We start from the raw sequence: 14,944 nt of genomic DNA, 5'->3' as shown, positions 1-14,944 counted from the left end.
GAAAGCAAAAGACACACAGTTGAGGGACGGAATGCAGAACAAATCAGAACATTCACCCCAGTCAAGAGATCTGGATTAAATCCATCATTCTTTTCCTCACTATAGAGTTTAGACCAGCCACATGCAAATCAGTCTTGACCCTGTGCCTCATGGGAACTGCCAAGCCAGGTCCTCCCCGGACCGGAAACAAGCATTCTAGGACTGGTTTCGAAGTTTCACAACTCATCAGCCAGGATAGCTTGAATTCAGTGGCAAAGTGAGCCTGGGACCCACGTCTGGGCATATCCAGCGCCCATAGGGAGAGAAAGCAAAAGATACACTGTTGATGGACGGAATGCAGAAAAAATCAAAACATTCACCCCCAGTCAAGGGATCTTGATTAAATTCATCATTTTTTTTGCTTGCATGCAACCCCAGTTTAGACCTGTCTATATGCAAATAAGTCTTGGCAGGATAAGCCCAGATGTGGGTCCCTTGCTTCACTTTGCCACTGGATTCAAGCTAGCCTGGCTAATGAGGGCTGTTAGCCCGAAACTGGTCCCAGGAGGCTTGTTTCCAGTCCAGGGAAGATATGGCTTGGCAGTTCGGGCTAGGCTGATCCGATGAGGCACAGGGTCAAGACTGATTGTCATATAGCTGTGTCTGAACTGGGGTGGCGAAGTAAGCTAAAGAACGGTGATGGTTCAACCCAGATCTGAGACTGGGGGTGAGTGTCTGAAAAGTTTCAGCGGTCTATCCATCATCTGCTTGTGTATGCTTTGTTTGCCCTAAATTGACAGGGTATGCCCATACATGTCCCATGTTCACTTAGCCACTGGATTCAAGCTAGCCTGATGAGGGTTGTTAGCCAGACACCGGTCCCAGAATGCTTGTTTCGGTCCAGGGAAGACATGGCTTGGCAGTTTCGGCTGGACTGTTCCCATGAGGCACAGGGGTAAGACTAATTTGCATATAGCTGTGTCTGAACTGGGGTGGCGAAGTGAGCTAAAGAACGGTGATGGTTTAACCCAGATCTGTGACTGGGGGTGAGTGTCTGAGAAGTTTCAGAGGTCTGTCCACCATCTCATTGTGTTTGCTTTGTTCATTCTAAGTTGGCAGGGTATGCCCAGACGTGGGTCTCTTGCTAACTTAGCCTCTGGATTCAAGCTAGCCTGATGAAGCCTGTTAGCCTGACACCGGTCCCAGGATGCTTGTTTCGCCCCAGGGAAGACATGGCTTGGCAGTTCGGGCTGGACTGTTACCGTGAGGCACAGGATCAAGACTTATTTGCATATAGCTGTGTCTGAACTGGGGTGGCAAAGTGAGCTAAAGAACGATGATGGATTCAAGAGTGTGCATGCATATATGAACCTACCACCCAAATTCTAGAATGGGTTGTGAAAGTAACAAGTAACACAGAATAAGACCCCTTGACGTGGTCAAGGATGTGAAGCAGACCAACCATTCATTGAGGCAGAGATCGCGGGCAGAAAGACCAGTAGGGGTAACAACTCAACCTGAAAAGTCCTCGCACAATGGGAAGGATGGATAGGCATTGTAAACCCTCCTTAAATGGGGTATAGCTATGGTATCTAATTCTAAATTAAGGAATCTGCAGCTAGATGCCACTATCAGATGGACAAGTTACTTACCTTTAGTAACGATATATCTAGTAGAGACATAATCTAGCCTACTGTACGAGGACTTTTTCAGGTTGGGTTGTTACGCCAACTGGTCTTTCTGCCAGTGATCTCTGTCTCAATTAATGGTTGATCTGCTTCACATCTTTGACCACGTCAGGAGGTATTATCCTGTGTTACTTGTTACTTTTGCCACCCATTCTCAAATTTGGGTGGTAGCTTCATATATGCATCCACACGCTTGCACCCTTCCAGTGTGGGGGTGGTGGGTGTCTCTTTGCCTCTGACACTGTCAATGGATCATCTTTTGTGTGCATTATTGAACACTCTCTATTGTTGCAAGATTGTTGACATTTACCGTGGCATTCCTGTCCATTACTGCTTGTCTCATATGAGGTTATGATCCTTCCCTTATGCAGGGCTTTTCTGTGGGGTGAGTAATTGCTCGAACCCTTGTTTCAATTTAATTCTTGGGAATTTTCACAAAATCCATTTCTGATGCTTCGCACCTTTTGTTTCAAATATGTTTTGATCAATTTGGCACATTGTTCCCACATCTAGTTTTAGTGGTGGCTCTGTCTTCTGGCGCGGAAAAGTTTCACAGCAGAAAACGGACATCAGTGCACCGGGAGGGACTTATATGGCTCCACTTGAGGTACCGGGTTTTTATGGACCCGGCGGTGCCAGGGGAACACCCAAAGACCTCGAGTCCTTCCTGTTTCAGACTACAGAAACACAGAGTCTTCTAGGCGAAGTCAAAGATCGTATTTATTGGCTGCAGCCAGTAACAGGTATCCTAGAAGTACAACAGCATGTATGTTCTCAGGAGACTGCTCGAATTTACAAAGCCAGCCTTCTATTTTTATACAAAATAATAAGCTACAGGCAAACATTCCTTATTTTACAGTTGACCATACACATTTTCGCAACAAAGAAAAAGCAGAGTCATGATGACAAGCCCACATTTCGTTTTGTCCAGTCCATAATCAATTATCCGGCAAGGCCCAGAACTTTCATCAGATATCGACGGACCCCCAATAAAAACAGGCACCTCCTCCTCGTAGAGCAAGTCATAAATCAAGAAACAGGGACAGGTGTGTGTGAGATTAGGCATAGTTTGTGTGCGATGAATGGTTTACAACATGTTGTGCCTTGATACTAATCTCACTCGGCCACTGGGAAAAGGAACTGCCCGAACAGGTTTGGCTTGTGGCAGTGGAGTCAGCTTGCCCAGGTCACAGAGGAGTCAGGAAAGGTGTACGTGTCCTTCAGATCGAATTCGGCCTTAGTTATTTGACTATGTGAGGGCAATCACAAAATGGCTGCCGCTCACAAAATGGAACCCGAGGGTTCATGACGAAAACCACGATATCAGGGTGATTTCGTCACTCGAACATGACGAAAATGCTTATGTTTAGTATTTAAGTAATTACCGGTCTGCTAGTCTCAGATTCGTCATGATTTTCCGATATTTATGACACAAGTCTAGAATTTCGGTACCACAGTACACCTGAGTCCAGAATTTTCAGGACCACACACTGATGTTATATCCGTGGATGATGTCAGGGCGGAGCCATGCAACGCTGAAACCTGGCGTGCAGAGGTACCACTAAAAGATCTCTGAATCCCGACTGTCGCCTGGGGGAATTCTCAGTTAAGAAATCTGTGGCTAGATGTCTCTATCAGTTCATGTCCTTTACATGTGCATTTTTGTGTTGATCCTGAGATTGTGTCGGTGGCAGTGTTCTCTCTAGCCTTGACTATGGTATTGTTTTGTACCTTGAACTTCTTGCATCCTTGATTACTAGGCTTTAGAGAATTCAGAAAAAGACCATCAACGTCTTGGTGGCTCGAACAAACAAATCATTTGCTACAGATGAATTAAGGAACTCTCTTTAAGACTCAGCAATATTTATAGAGCCTCCTTCAAGTCCAGCCAATCTTTCTAACACAAATACCAGCCCTATGTACTCAATTGAGGCTTCTCGCATCTGGTGAGTTGAGCCTTCTTAAAATCCTCTGCTTTGAGTGCGCTTGATATGAATTAGATTATTAAGGCAACAGTGGTCCCTTACAAACAATACTTAATGAATGAATATAGACAGAGTCCTTGCTATATTTTGAAACTGACTTACCCAGCCGGGCAGAGGTCTAATAGTTTACTTTTCAATAAATGTAGGAAAACATTTGCACATAGTATACAAGATAGGGCACAAGCCTGCACCCAGTATATCACATAGGGGAGAGGAAAAAAAAGAAGGGAAGAACATAAAAGAGAACAGAGTAATGCAAAAACAAAAACAAAAGAGCTTGTAGGCAAAAGCTTAGTGTTCTCTAAACTTGTTAATTCGCACAGTTTTTGAATGTAAAACAGAACATTTATAGACAACTTCACACTTTTACAAGGGCATATATATTAATTCATATGTGTAAGGTACACATAGTTGTCGACGGCGTTTCGATCCGTTTATCACAATATACGGATCTCATCAGGTCATTAAATGTATGCCTAATAGTAAAAAAGCCTCATTTGCCTCAGGGGAGAGAAGGGGAGGGGGGGGGGAATACCAAAAAACAGCAAGTAAGGAGTAAAATTAAAGGATAACACATGTACGCACTTACAGAGCGTGAGAATGGTGGGCATGCATTCTGTGAAAAGGGAAAAACGGGGGATAAAACCGTAGTGCTGATGGTTGAGTTATGTAGGTGTCAAGGAGGAAGAGAGATTTCACGGAGGTGCGTTTGCAAAACGTGAACGTGGAAATTACGGCGCAGTGTAAAACGAGATTAATCTATCAATGCTTTCTAAGTGACGGGAGTCATCTATATAGCGAGAGTGTGAAGACGAAATTAATCTATCAATACAACCAGGAGATTCTAAGTGACGGAAGTCAGAGTTAAGGCAACTATATAGCGGGAGAATCCAAGTGCTGGAAGTCGGGAGCTAGAGGAAGAGTAATTAAGGCTCCTGTAGGGCAAACCAGCGGAGTCAAGGCTCCCGGTTCAAGGGTAATCTGTAAAACAACGGAAACATGACTAGTCCGTTGTTGAACTCTTTTCCACTGATGCCCATCTAAAAAGCAATGAAAACTCAGTTCTTCTGCTAATTCTCTTTCTCTTTTCCTGCAGTGGTGTGTTTGGGTCCCGTAGCTCTTGAATTCCTCTTGCAAAGGTAATTATGCAGTTGTGATAGTCGCACTCTGTTAACAGATAATGTGTTGCTGTCCTTTATCCGCTACATTGTTTCTCTCTAAAATGACACAGGCTGAGGGTACATTCCCTAGCATGCCTCCGAAATAAGAACAAAGCAAGGTGACATTATTCCTAGTAAAAAAGAACAGCACCAAACTCAGGGAGAGGAAGCTCCCGCTGAGGTCTTACTTTGTAACACTAGGCTTTCTTCTGAGGGGATCGTACTTATTGCCGGGTGCTTCTGCTGACCCCAGTGAAGCAGACCCCGCTTTTAGGTACAGGGCTGGAATGTTTAATTTGAAATGAGCTCTGTCCTGAATCCTGCCTAAGGAAGGGGAATATATTTGTTTGAAAATAAATCTGGGTCGGAAATCTTTGCTGGAGTACTGCTGGCACTTTCTCCTCTTTGTTGGGAAATAATTGTGGTTGAAGTATGCCTACTTTCTGAAAAGCAGTTGCTCAGTACAGTGTTCTGGTAAGGAAATGTGAAGTTCCGTGTGCATGTCCAAGCAGCGCGTGCCGCTTGATAGACTTTATTTACAACAAGGGGTGGTGAGGGACAGAGTCTCTGAATTAAGCAGAAAGCTCTCACCCAGTCAAGAGATCAGGGCTAGATCCAACACCGTTTTTTAGCTCACTGCACCATCCCAGTTTCAGAACCTGGCTATATGCAAATTAGTCTGTTCCTGTCCCAGTGCATGATGGGAACAGGGCAAACCAAACTACAAAAGCCAATTCTTACACTGGGAAGGAAACAAGCTCCCGGGGACCGGTTTCTGGCATTACAGCCGTCTTCGGCCCGGTTTGCTTGAATCCTGATGGTGCAATGAGCAAGGGTCTCACATCTGAGAATACCCTTCCACGCTTAGGGTGGACAAAAATATTTACAAGGGGTGGTGAGGGACAGAGTCTCTGAATTAAGCAGAAAGCTCTCACCCAGTCAAGAGATCAGGGCTAGATCCAACACCGTTTTTTAGCTCACTGCACCATCCCAGTTTCAGAACCTGGCTGTATGCAAATTAGTCTGTTCCTGTCCCAGTGCATGATGGGAACAGGGCAAACCAAACTACAAAAGCCAATTCTTACACTGGGAAGGAAACAAGCTCCCGGGGACCGGTTTCTGGCATTACAGCCGTCTTCGGCCCGGTTTGCTTGAATCCTGATGGTGCAATGAGCAAGGGTCTCACATCTGAGAATACCCTTCCACGCTTAGGGTGGACAAAAATATTTACAACAAGGGGTGGTGAGGGACAGAGTCTCTGAATTAAGCAGAAAGCTCTCACCCAGTCAAGAGATCAGGGCTAGATCCAACACCGTTTTTTAGCTCACTGCACCATCCCAGTTTCAGAACCTGGCTGTATGCAAATTAGTCTGTTCCTGTCCCAGTGCATGATGGGAACAGGGCAAACCAAACTACAAAAGCCAATTCTTACACTGGGAAGGAAACAAGCTCCCGGGGACCGGTTTCTGGCATTACAGCCGTCTTCGGCCCGGTTTGCTTGAATCCTGATGGTGCAATGAGCAAGGGTCTCACATCTGAGAATACCCTTCCACGCTTAGGGTGGACAAAAATATTTACAACAAGGGGTGGTGAGGGACAGAGTCTCTGAATTAAGCAGAAAGCTCTCACCCAGTCAAGAGATCAGGGCTAGATCCAACACCGTTTTTTAGCTCACTGCACCATCCCAGTTTCAGAACCTGGCTGTATGCAAATTAGTCTGTTCCTGTCCCAGTGCATGATGGGAACAGGGCAAACCAAACTACAAAAGCCAATTCTTACACTGGGAAGGAAACAAGCTCCCGGGGACCGGTTTCTGGCATTACAGCCGTCTTCGGCCCGGTTTGCTTGAATCCTGATGGTGCAATGAGCAAGGGTCTCACATCTGAGAATACCCTTCCACGCTTAGGGTGGACAAAAATATTTACAACAAGGGGTGGTGAGGGACAGAGTCTCTGAATTAAGCAGAAAGCTCTCACCCAGTCAAGAGATCAGGGCTAGATCCAACACCGTTTTTTAGCTCACTGCACCATCCCAGTTTCAGAACCTGGCTGTATGCAAATTAGTCTGTTCCTGTCCCAGTGCATGATGGGAACAGGGCAAACCAAACTACAAAAGCCAATTCTTACACTGGGAAGGAAACAAGCTCCCGGGGACCGGTTTCTGGCATTACAGCCGTCTTCGGCCCGGTTTGCTTGAATCCTGATGGTGCAATGAGCAAGGGTCTCACATCTGAGAATACCCTTCCACGCTTAGGGTGGACAAAAATATTTACAACAAGGGGTGGTGAGGGACAGAGTCTCTGAATTAAGCAGAAAGCTCTCACCCAGTCAAGAGATCAGGGCTAGATCCAACACCGTTTTTTAGCTCACTGCACCATCCCAGTTTCAGAACCTGGCTGTATGCAAATTAGTCTGTTCCTGTCCCAGTGCATGATGGGAACAGGGCAAACCAAACTACAAAAGCCAATTCTTACACTGGGAAGGAAACAAGCTCCCGGGGACCGGTTTCTGGCATTACAGCCGTCTTCGGCCCGGTTTGCTTGAATCCTGATGGTGCAATGAGCAAGGGTCTCACATTTGAGAATACCCTTCCACGCTTAGGGTGGACAAAAATATTTACAACAAGGGGTGGTGAGGGACAGAGTCTCTGAATTAAGCAGAAAGCTCTCACCCAGTCAAGAGATCAGGGCTAGATCCAACACCGTTTTTTAGCTCACTGCACCATCCCAGTTTCAGAACCTGGCTGTATGCAAATTAGTCTGTTCCTGTCCCAGTGCATGATGGGAACAGGGCAAACCAAACTACAAAAGCCAATTCTTACACTGGGAAGGAAACAAGCTCCCGGGGACCGGTTTATGGCATTACAGCCGTCTTCGGCCCGGTTTGCTTGAATCCTGATGGTGCAATGAGCAAGGGTCTCACATCTGAGAATACCCTTCCACGCTTAGGGTGGACACAAATATTTACAACAAGGGGTGGTGAGGGACAGAGTCTCTGAATTAAGCAGAAAGCTCTCACCCAGTCAAGAGATCAGGGCTAGATCCAACACCGTTTTTTAGCTCACTGCACCATCCCAGTTTCAGAACCTGGCTGTATGCAAATTAGTCTGTTCCTGTCCCAGTGCATGATGGGAACAGGGCAAACCAAACTACAAAAGCCAATTCTTACACTGGGAAGGAAACAAGCTCCCGGGGACCGGTTTCTGGCATTACAGCCGTCTTCGGCCCGGTTTGCTTGAATCCTGATGGTGCAATGAGCAAGGGTCTCACATCTGAGAATACCCTTCCACGCTTAGGGTGGACAAAAATATTTACAACAAGGGGTGGTGAGGGACAGAGTCTCTGAATTAAGCAGAAAGCTCTCACCCAGTCAAGAGATCAGGGCTAGATCCAACACCGTTTTTTAGCTCACTGCACCATCCCAGTTTCAGAACCTGGCTGTATGCAAATTAGTCTGTTCCTGTCCCAGTGCATGATGGGAACAGGGCAAACCAAACTACAAAAGCCAATTCTTACACTGGGAAGGAAACAAGCTCCCGGGGACCGGTTTCTGGCATTACAGCCGTCTTCGGCCCGGTTTGCTTGAATCCTGATGGTGCAATGAGCAAGGGTCTCACATCTGAGAATACCCTTCCACGCTTAGGGTGGACAAAAATATTTGCTTGCTTGACTTTGTCTGAACTGGGGTGGCAGAGTGGGCTAAAGAACGGTGATGGATTAAACCCAGATCTTTTGACTCGGTGTGAGTGTTTGATTGATGCTCCGTCCATCACCACCCCCTTTTGTTCCGCTTTTGGCCGCCATTAGTGTGGCAGGGTATGCTCAGATGTGAGTCCCTTGCTCACTTTGCCACTGGATTCAAGCAAGCCGGGCTGAAGACGGCTGGAATGCCAGAAACCGGTCCTCGGAAGCTTGTTTCCGGTCCAGGGAAGACATGGCTTGGCAGTTCGGGCTGGACTGTTCCCATGAGGCACAGGGTCAGACTGATTTGCATATAGCCATGTCTGAACTGGGGTGGCAGAGTGGGCTACAGAACGGTGATGGATTAAACCCAGATCTTTTGACTGGGTGTGAGTGTTTGATTGATTCAGATGCTCCGTCCATCACCACCCCCTTTTGTACCGCTTTTGGCCGCCATAAGTGTGGCAGGGTATGCTCAGATGTGAGTCCCTTGCTCACTTTGCCACTGGATTCAAGCAAGCCGGGCTGAAGACGGCTGGAATGTCAGAAACCGGTCCTCGGAAGCTTGTTTCCGGTCCAGGGAAGGCATGGCTTGGCAGTTCGGGCTGGACTGTTCCCATGAGGCACAGGGTCAGACTAATTTGCATATAGCCATGTCTGAACTGGGGTGGCAAAGTGGGCTAAAGAACGGTGATGGATTAAACCCAGATCTGTTGACGGGGTTTGAGTGTTTGATTGGTTCATGTGCTCCGTCCATCACCACCCCCTTTTGTACCGCTTGATAGACTTAGCAGGAATTTCAGAGGCAGTCAGGTTGGTTTAGAGAGTTTAACCTTAAAAGAGATAAAAACATTATGGGGCAAATTTACAAGCCCCTTGCGTCACTTTTGCGCTGTCGTTGCGTCACTTTTGTGACGCAGCAGTGGCATAAGAGTTGCAGCTTATTAACAGCGTGACGCATCTAGGAAGATGTGTCACGTTGTAAAGCCCTGCTTGACGTTTTACCTGTGTCAGGTAGATTTCACTACGTGACTTTTAGGATGCAACTGCGTCAAAACCTAACGCCTGCTTGAAGCGGGCATAAGGAGTGACGCAGTGTATTGGGAATAGGCCGCAACAAGAACTGCTAGAGTTGCGTCATGCTTGCGACACGATTCCAGCAATGCATGAGTGTTCTGCCAACAGATGCGTCAGAATTTCTGACGCATCAGTCAATCCTTGCTCCATGGTTCGCTGTATTGTAAATAGGGCGTATCCATGGTGACCAAGGGTTATGCACAGTTGCATCACTTTCTTGTAAATCTTCCCCTATGGATTTGGAATAGTGCCTATGACCTCATGGTTAACTGTTTGTGTGATCCCACCGTCACAAGCGTCCGCCACCCTTCACATTCTTTGGTGTAAGAATTATGATCCCTTTGTTGATAGAGAGCACACTGACAATGCACCGTTTGTGCTATCCCGCTTTAGATCACTGGATAGAAAATGCTTCGGTACCCTTGTGCCAGTGCCAACGAGTCTTCTCTGCATTCTTGTTCCATTGCAGGATGGTGATGAATCCATTTACTTATCTGTCAATCACTCTCATCACTCTCTTTGTCTTTCTGTTCCTTAGGTGGTAGTGATGAATGGCTGTGGATCACTCTTTTCGGCGTTGGCTTCAGTTCTCTGTGATCCTAGGGGTAAGGCAGGAGTGTTTTCTGCTGGTACCAATAAATGACTGTGTTTGCAGTGCACAAACTGCATTTTAAGTGCTATGCAAATAAGACTTTCTGAGTTGTCTTGGAGACAAATGTGTGAATTTTGGAAAATGTATAAATTTAGGTGGTACGAAAACAACAGTGGCTTCAGATTGCTGAAGTTATCTACTAATTTTGACGAAACTCTGATTACATCTGAATAATGGTTTATCAGTTAGTGATTAATATGTGTGAATATACAACACAAACCTCTAGTTTTGCAATGCAGGAAGCAAAGCTATAGTAGTCACTCTAATAGTAAAACTGTTGGACATAGTATCACTAAGGCGATCTGCTGCATTGGCACTCACATACTCTTGGTGGGGTGGAGAGACCCTCTTAAAATCAACAGTAAAGGGAGGCATGGCTTAAAGCCCAGAAAAGATGGGCACCTGAAGTGCAAATTCTGGCAGCCGGGAGAGATTGACTTTTTTATTTACTTAATACGATTTTACATAGCGCAAACTTTACCCAAAGGTGTCAGAGCGCAGGGCAAAAAGGACGTACCCTCCCCCAGGACGCCCAATAGTGTGAGGCATTGAATCTTTCCTCGAGCCACTGAGTAAGTTCTGTGACTTTTTTCTACGTCCAATAGTCACGAAAACCCCATACTTACCTGAGGAACACTACAGAGGTCCTCAATCTGATCGAAAATCTCGCCGAACCAGGAACAATCACCCTTTTGGTCACCTGAAACATCGAAGCACTCTACACTAACATCCCCCGGGACGCTACACTGGAGGTGGTGGAGACCATGCTACAGAACATTGACCCATGGCCATATGACACACCGGTCTTATTTATCTGTGAGTGTGCCTCATTGGCCCTCAAGGAAAACTTTTTTGCTTACCAAAAACAACTGTATCATCAAATCCAAGGGACCAGCATGGGAAGCACGTTTGCACCAAGTCTAGCCTGTATGTACATGGCAAATTTTGAAGACAAATTCATTCTATGCGAAAACAACCCCTGCAGAGAGAAAATAATGATTTGGCGACTTAATATTGATTATTTCTGCTCTTCTGGAGAGGAGATAGAGACCAGTGCACAACATTTTGTGAATGGCTGAACACCCTTGACCCTTTTTTAATATTTTCAGGGACAATATCAAAGGAGAACATCGCATTCTTGGACCTCTGGATTACCCTGCATAAAGGAACATTGTTAACAACAAACTACAAAAAACCACTGGACCGCAATAGTCTCCTGATCTACGAGAGCCACCACCCCAAAGCACTCAGGGATAACTTCCTGGTGGGGCAGTTTTTGCGCCTGCGCCAAAACTGTTACACAATTTGTGAATTTGAGAAACAATCTACTAATTTGTCAAACAACCTGATGGCTCGCAACTACCTATAGGGGACTATACAGCAAGCACATAAACAGGCTAGGAATAATCACAGGGAAGCACTGTTTGAAGTGAAGGAGAAGTCCCAATTTGATCCACTCACATGTGTAACCACATTTACTCCTAACTCCAATCAAATACAAAAACTGAATAAAAAGCATTGGACCATTCTAGTGACTGGAGCATTCAGACCTGGTCTAACTCCTCTGTTCTCGTTCAAAAGAACAAAGAACTGTAAGGACCTCTTGGTTCATACACTACCTAAATTATCTAACAGCACTCAACCTATATTGTGGGCATTGCCACCTGTTGAGGGACACTACCCATGCGAGTCCTGTTCCACGTATCCACTAACAGGAGTATCTAAACAAATAGACCTTGGTCTGGCTAGACCCTGGGTCCAAAAAAGAAACACAAACTGTAACACAAGGAATTGTATATATCTGATGACATGCCCATGCGACATGCAATACGTAGGGATGACTACAAGACCCATAAAAGTCTGCATCAGTGAACGCAAGAGCACTATAGGATGCAAGAAGTCCAGCACAAAGCTACAGAGTCTCCTTCTTGAGAAGAACCATGCCCCTAATAGTCTCAGATGAACCAACATTGAATCCAATTCTAATTGGACCCCTAGCACATTGTACAGGCAGGTACAACACTGTTTGTTCCGGTTGAAATGTAACACATGGGAATTGAATGATGAGATACCAGGGGCAGAACGTGTCCCAAGAAGAACTAGAAGTTCAAGTTCGAAAATTTGTATAGCGCACTACTCACCCAGAGGGTCTCAAGGCGCTTGGGGGGAGGGGGGGGGGGGGGGGGAGGTACTTTACTTATCGAAAATCCAAGTTTTTAGTTGCTTTCTGAAGGCGAAGGTGGGTGGGAAGAGAATTCCAGGTCATGGCCGCTAAGTAGGAGAAGGATCTTCCCCCCATGGTGGATCTATGGATGCGCGGAATTGCGGCGAGGGCTTGATTGGACGATCGTAGTTGGCGGGTGGGGGTGTAGAAGGACAGTCGCGTGTTGAGGCATTCGGGTCCTAGGTCGTAGAGGGCTTTGTGTGCGTGGGTGAGGAGATGGAACGTTATTCTCTTGTTGACGTGGAGCCAGTGGAGGTCTTTCAGGTGACTGGAAATGTGAGCTTGACGGGGGATGTCCAGTATGAGTCTGGCTGAGGCGTTTTGGATGCGTTGGAGTTTTTTCTGTAGTTTGGCTGTGGTTCCAGCGTAAAGGGTGTTTCCGTAATCCAGTCGGCTTGTGACCAGTGCGTGGGTGACCGTCTTTCTTGTTTCAGTGGGGATCCAGCGGAAGATTTTTTTGAGCATGCGTAGGATGTTGAAGCATGATGATGAGACGGCGTTGACTTGTCTGGTCATCGAGAGGGAGGAGTCCAGGATGATGTCCAGGTTACGTGCGTGGTCCGTAGCTATGGGTGCGGTTCCCAGGGCTGGTGGCCACCATGAGTCGTCCCAGGCAGCGGAGGATGAACCTAAGATGAGGACTTCCGTTTTGTCCGAGTTCAGTTTTAAACAGCTGTTCTTCATCCACTCGGCTACTTCTTTCATTCCTTCGTGTAAGTTGGTTTTGGCGGTGTTTGGGTCTTTGGTGAGGGAGAGGATCAGCTGGGTGTCGTCAGCGTAGGAGATGATGTTGAGGTTGTGTTGGCGTGCAATGGATACGAGGGGACTCATGTATATGTTGAAGAGGGTGGGACTGAGTGATGATCCTTGTGGTACGCCGCAGATGACTACGGTGGCCTCTGATCTGAAAGGGGGGAGGCGGACTCTCTGGGTTCTTCCCGCGAGGAACGAGATGATCCAGTCCAATGCTTTTCCTTATATTCCAACGTTGCTAAGGCGTTGTATGAGGGTGCTATGACAGACTGTGTCGAAGGCTGCAGAGAGGTCAAGTAGGATGAGGGCAGCTGTTTCTCCGTTGTCCATTAGAGTTCGAATGTCGTCTGTTGCTGCGATGAGGGCGGTTTCGGTGCTGTGTTTGGCTCAGATGCCGGACTCTGAGGGGTCGAGGGATTTGTTGGATTTGAGGAAGGCGGCGAGCTGACTGTTGACGGCTTTCTCAATGAGTTTGGCAGGGAATGGGAGGAGCGAGAAGGGACGGTAGTTCTTAAGTTCAGTGGGGTCTGCTGTGGGTTTCTTCAGAAGGGCGCTGAGTTCGGCATGTTTCCAGCTTTCCGGGAAGGTAGCGGAGTTGAAGGAGCAGTTGATGATGTCACGTAGATGGGGTGCGATAATGGAGTCTGCTTTGTTGAAAATGTGGTGGGGGCATGGGTCGGTTGGCGATCCCGAGTGATGGAGTTCATAAGGCGGATGGTGTCTTCAGTGGTTATTGGGTTCCAGTCGCAAAGGATGTTAGAGGGCGGTTTTGGTTCGGAGGTGGGTGGAGTGGACTGGTCTTCGGACTGGTTTCCAAAGCTGTTATGTATGTCGGCGATTTTGTTGTTAAAGAATGAGGCTAGGGAGTGGCAGAGGTCTCGGGAGGGAGTGATGTCGTTGGTGCCGGCGGTGGGGTTGGTAAATTCTTTGACGATGTTGAATAGTTCCTTGCTGTTTTGGGCGTTGTTGTCAAGACGATCCTTGAATGCTGATTTCTTGGTGGATCGGATCAGTTGGTGGTGTTTGCGGGTGGCGTTCTTGAAGGTGGTCAGGTTGTCAGTGGTTGGGTTTTTTCTCCAGGCTGTCTCGAGGGTACGACAGAACTTCTTGGATTTCTTAAGGTCATCTTTGAACCAGGGGGCTTTTTTGCTACCTTACTTGATTTGATGGCTTTTCAAGGGTGCTAGTTCATCTGCGCTGTGGGTGATCCATTGTGTGAGGTTGGTGGCAGCTTGGTTTGGGTCCGATGATTTGGCGGGAGGGTTTTGGTGAAGCGATGTGAAGAGCTGGTCGGTGGTAATTTTGTTCCAGTTTCTTCGGGAAATAGGTTGTGGGGGGTTGTGGGTCATGGTCTTTTTGTAGTTGAAGTGAACGCAGCTGTGGTCAGTCCAGTGGAGAGCTGTGGTGTGATTGAAGGAGATGTGCTTGCTGGAGGTGAAGATTGGGTCGAGCGTGTGTCCGGCATAGTGGGTGGGGGTATTGACAAGTTGTTCGAGTCCGAGGTTGGCCAGGTTGGCCAGAAGGGTGGTAGTGTTGCTGTCGTTTTTCTTTTCCAGGTGGAAGTTGAGGTAGAGGAAGTCAGTCACCAGTAATTATTAATGATTGATCAGCACCATACTGGCCAGTGAAGGCACTGATTACCTAGTCATAGTATTTGTCATTAAGAGCACAATATGGCTCTATAACCAATAACTGTAAACACGTGATCAACTCCATACTGGCCAGAGAAGGGTATAGTGACATCTAG

The 14,944-nt window shown here is 46.8% G+C and overlaps 1 protein-coding gene across 1 annotated transcript in view; it reads left to right on the top strand.

Annotated features, from left to right (window-relative positions):
• The window catches only part of LOC147729309 (1-aminocyclopropane-1-carboxylate synthase-like protein 1), a 302,308-nt gene that overhangs the window by 68,764 nt on the left and 218,600 nt on the right, over window positions 1-14,944 (top strand). The window contains exon 5 of the mRNA XM_086959912.1: window positions 10,107-10,173. Coding sequence (XP_086816038.1) covers window positions 10,107-10,173 — 67 coding nt within the window. The remainder of the gene's footprint in view (window positions 1-10,106; window positions 10,174-14,944) is intronic.

This window comes from Lissotriton vulgaris, chromosome 2_2 (assembly GCF_964263255.1).
Source record: "Lissotriton vulgaris chromosome 2_2, aLisVul1.2, whole genome shotgun sequence".
In the NCBI taxonomy this organism is placed as follows: Eukaryota; Metazoa; Chordata; class Amphibia; order Caudata; family Salamandridae; genus Lissotriton; species Lissotriton vulgaris.
Note: the sequence above shows the minus strand (reverse complement) of the source record. Positions and strands in the feature narration are given on the sequence as shown.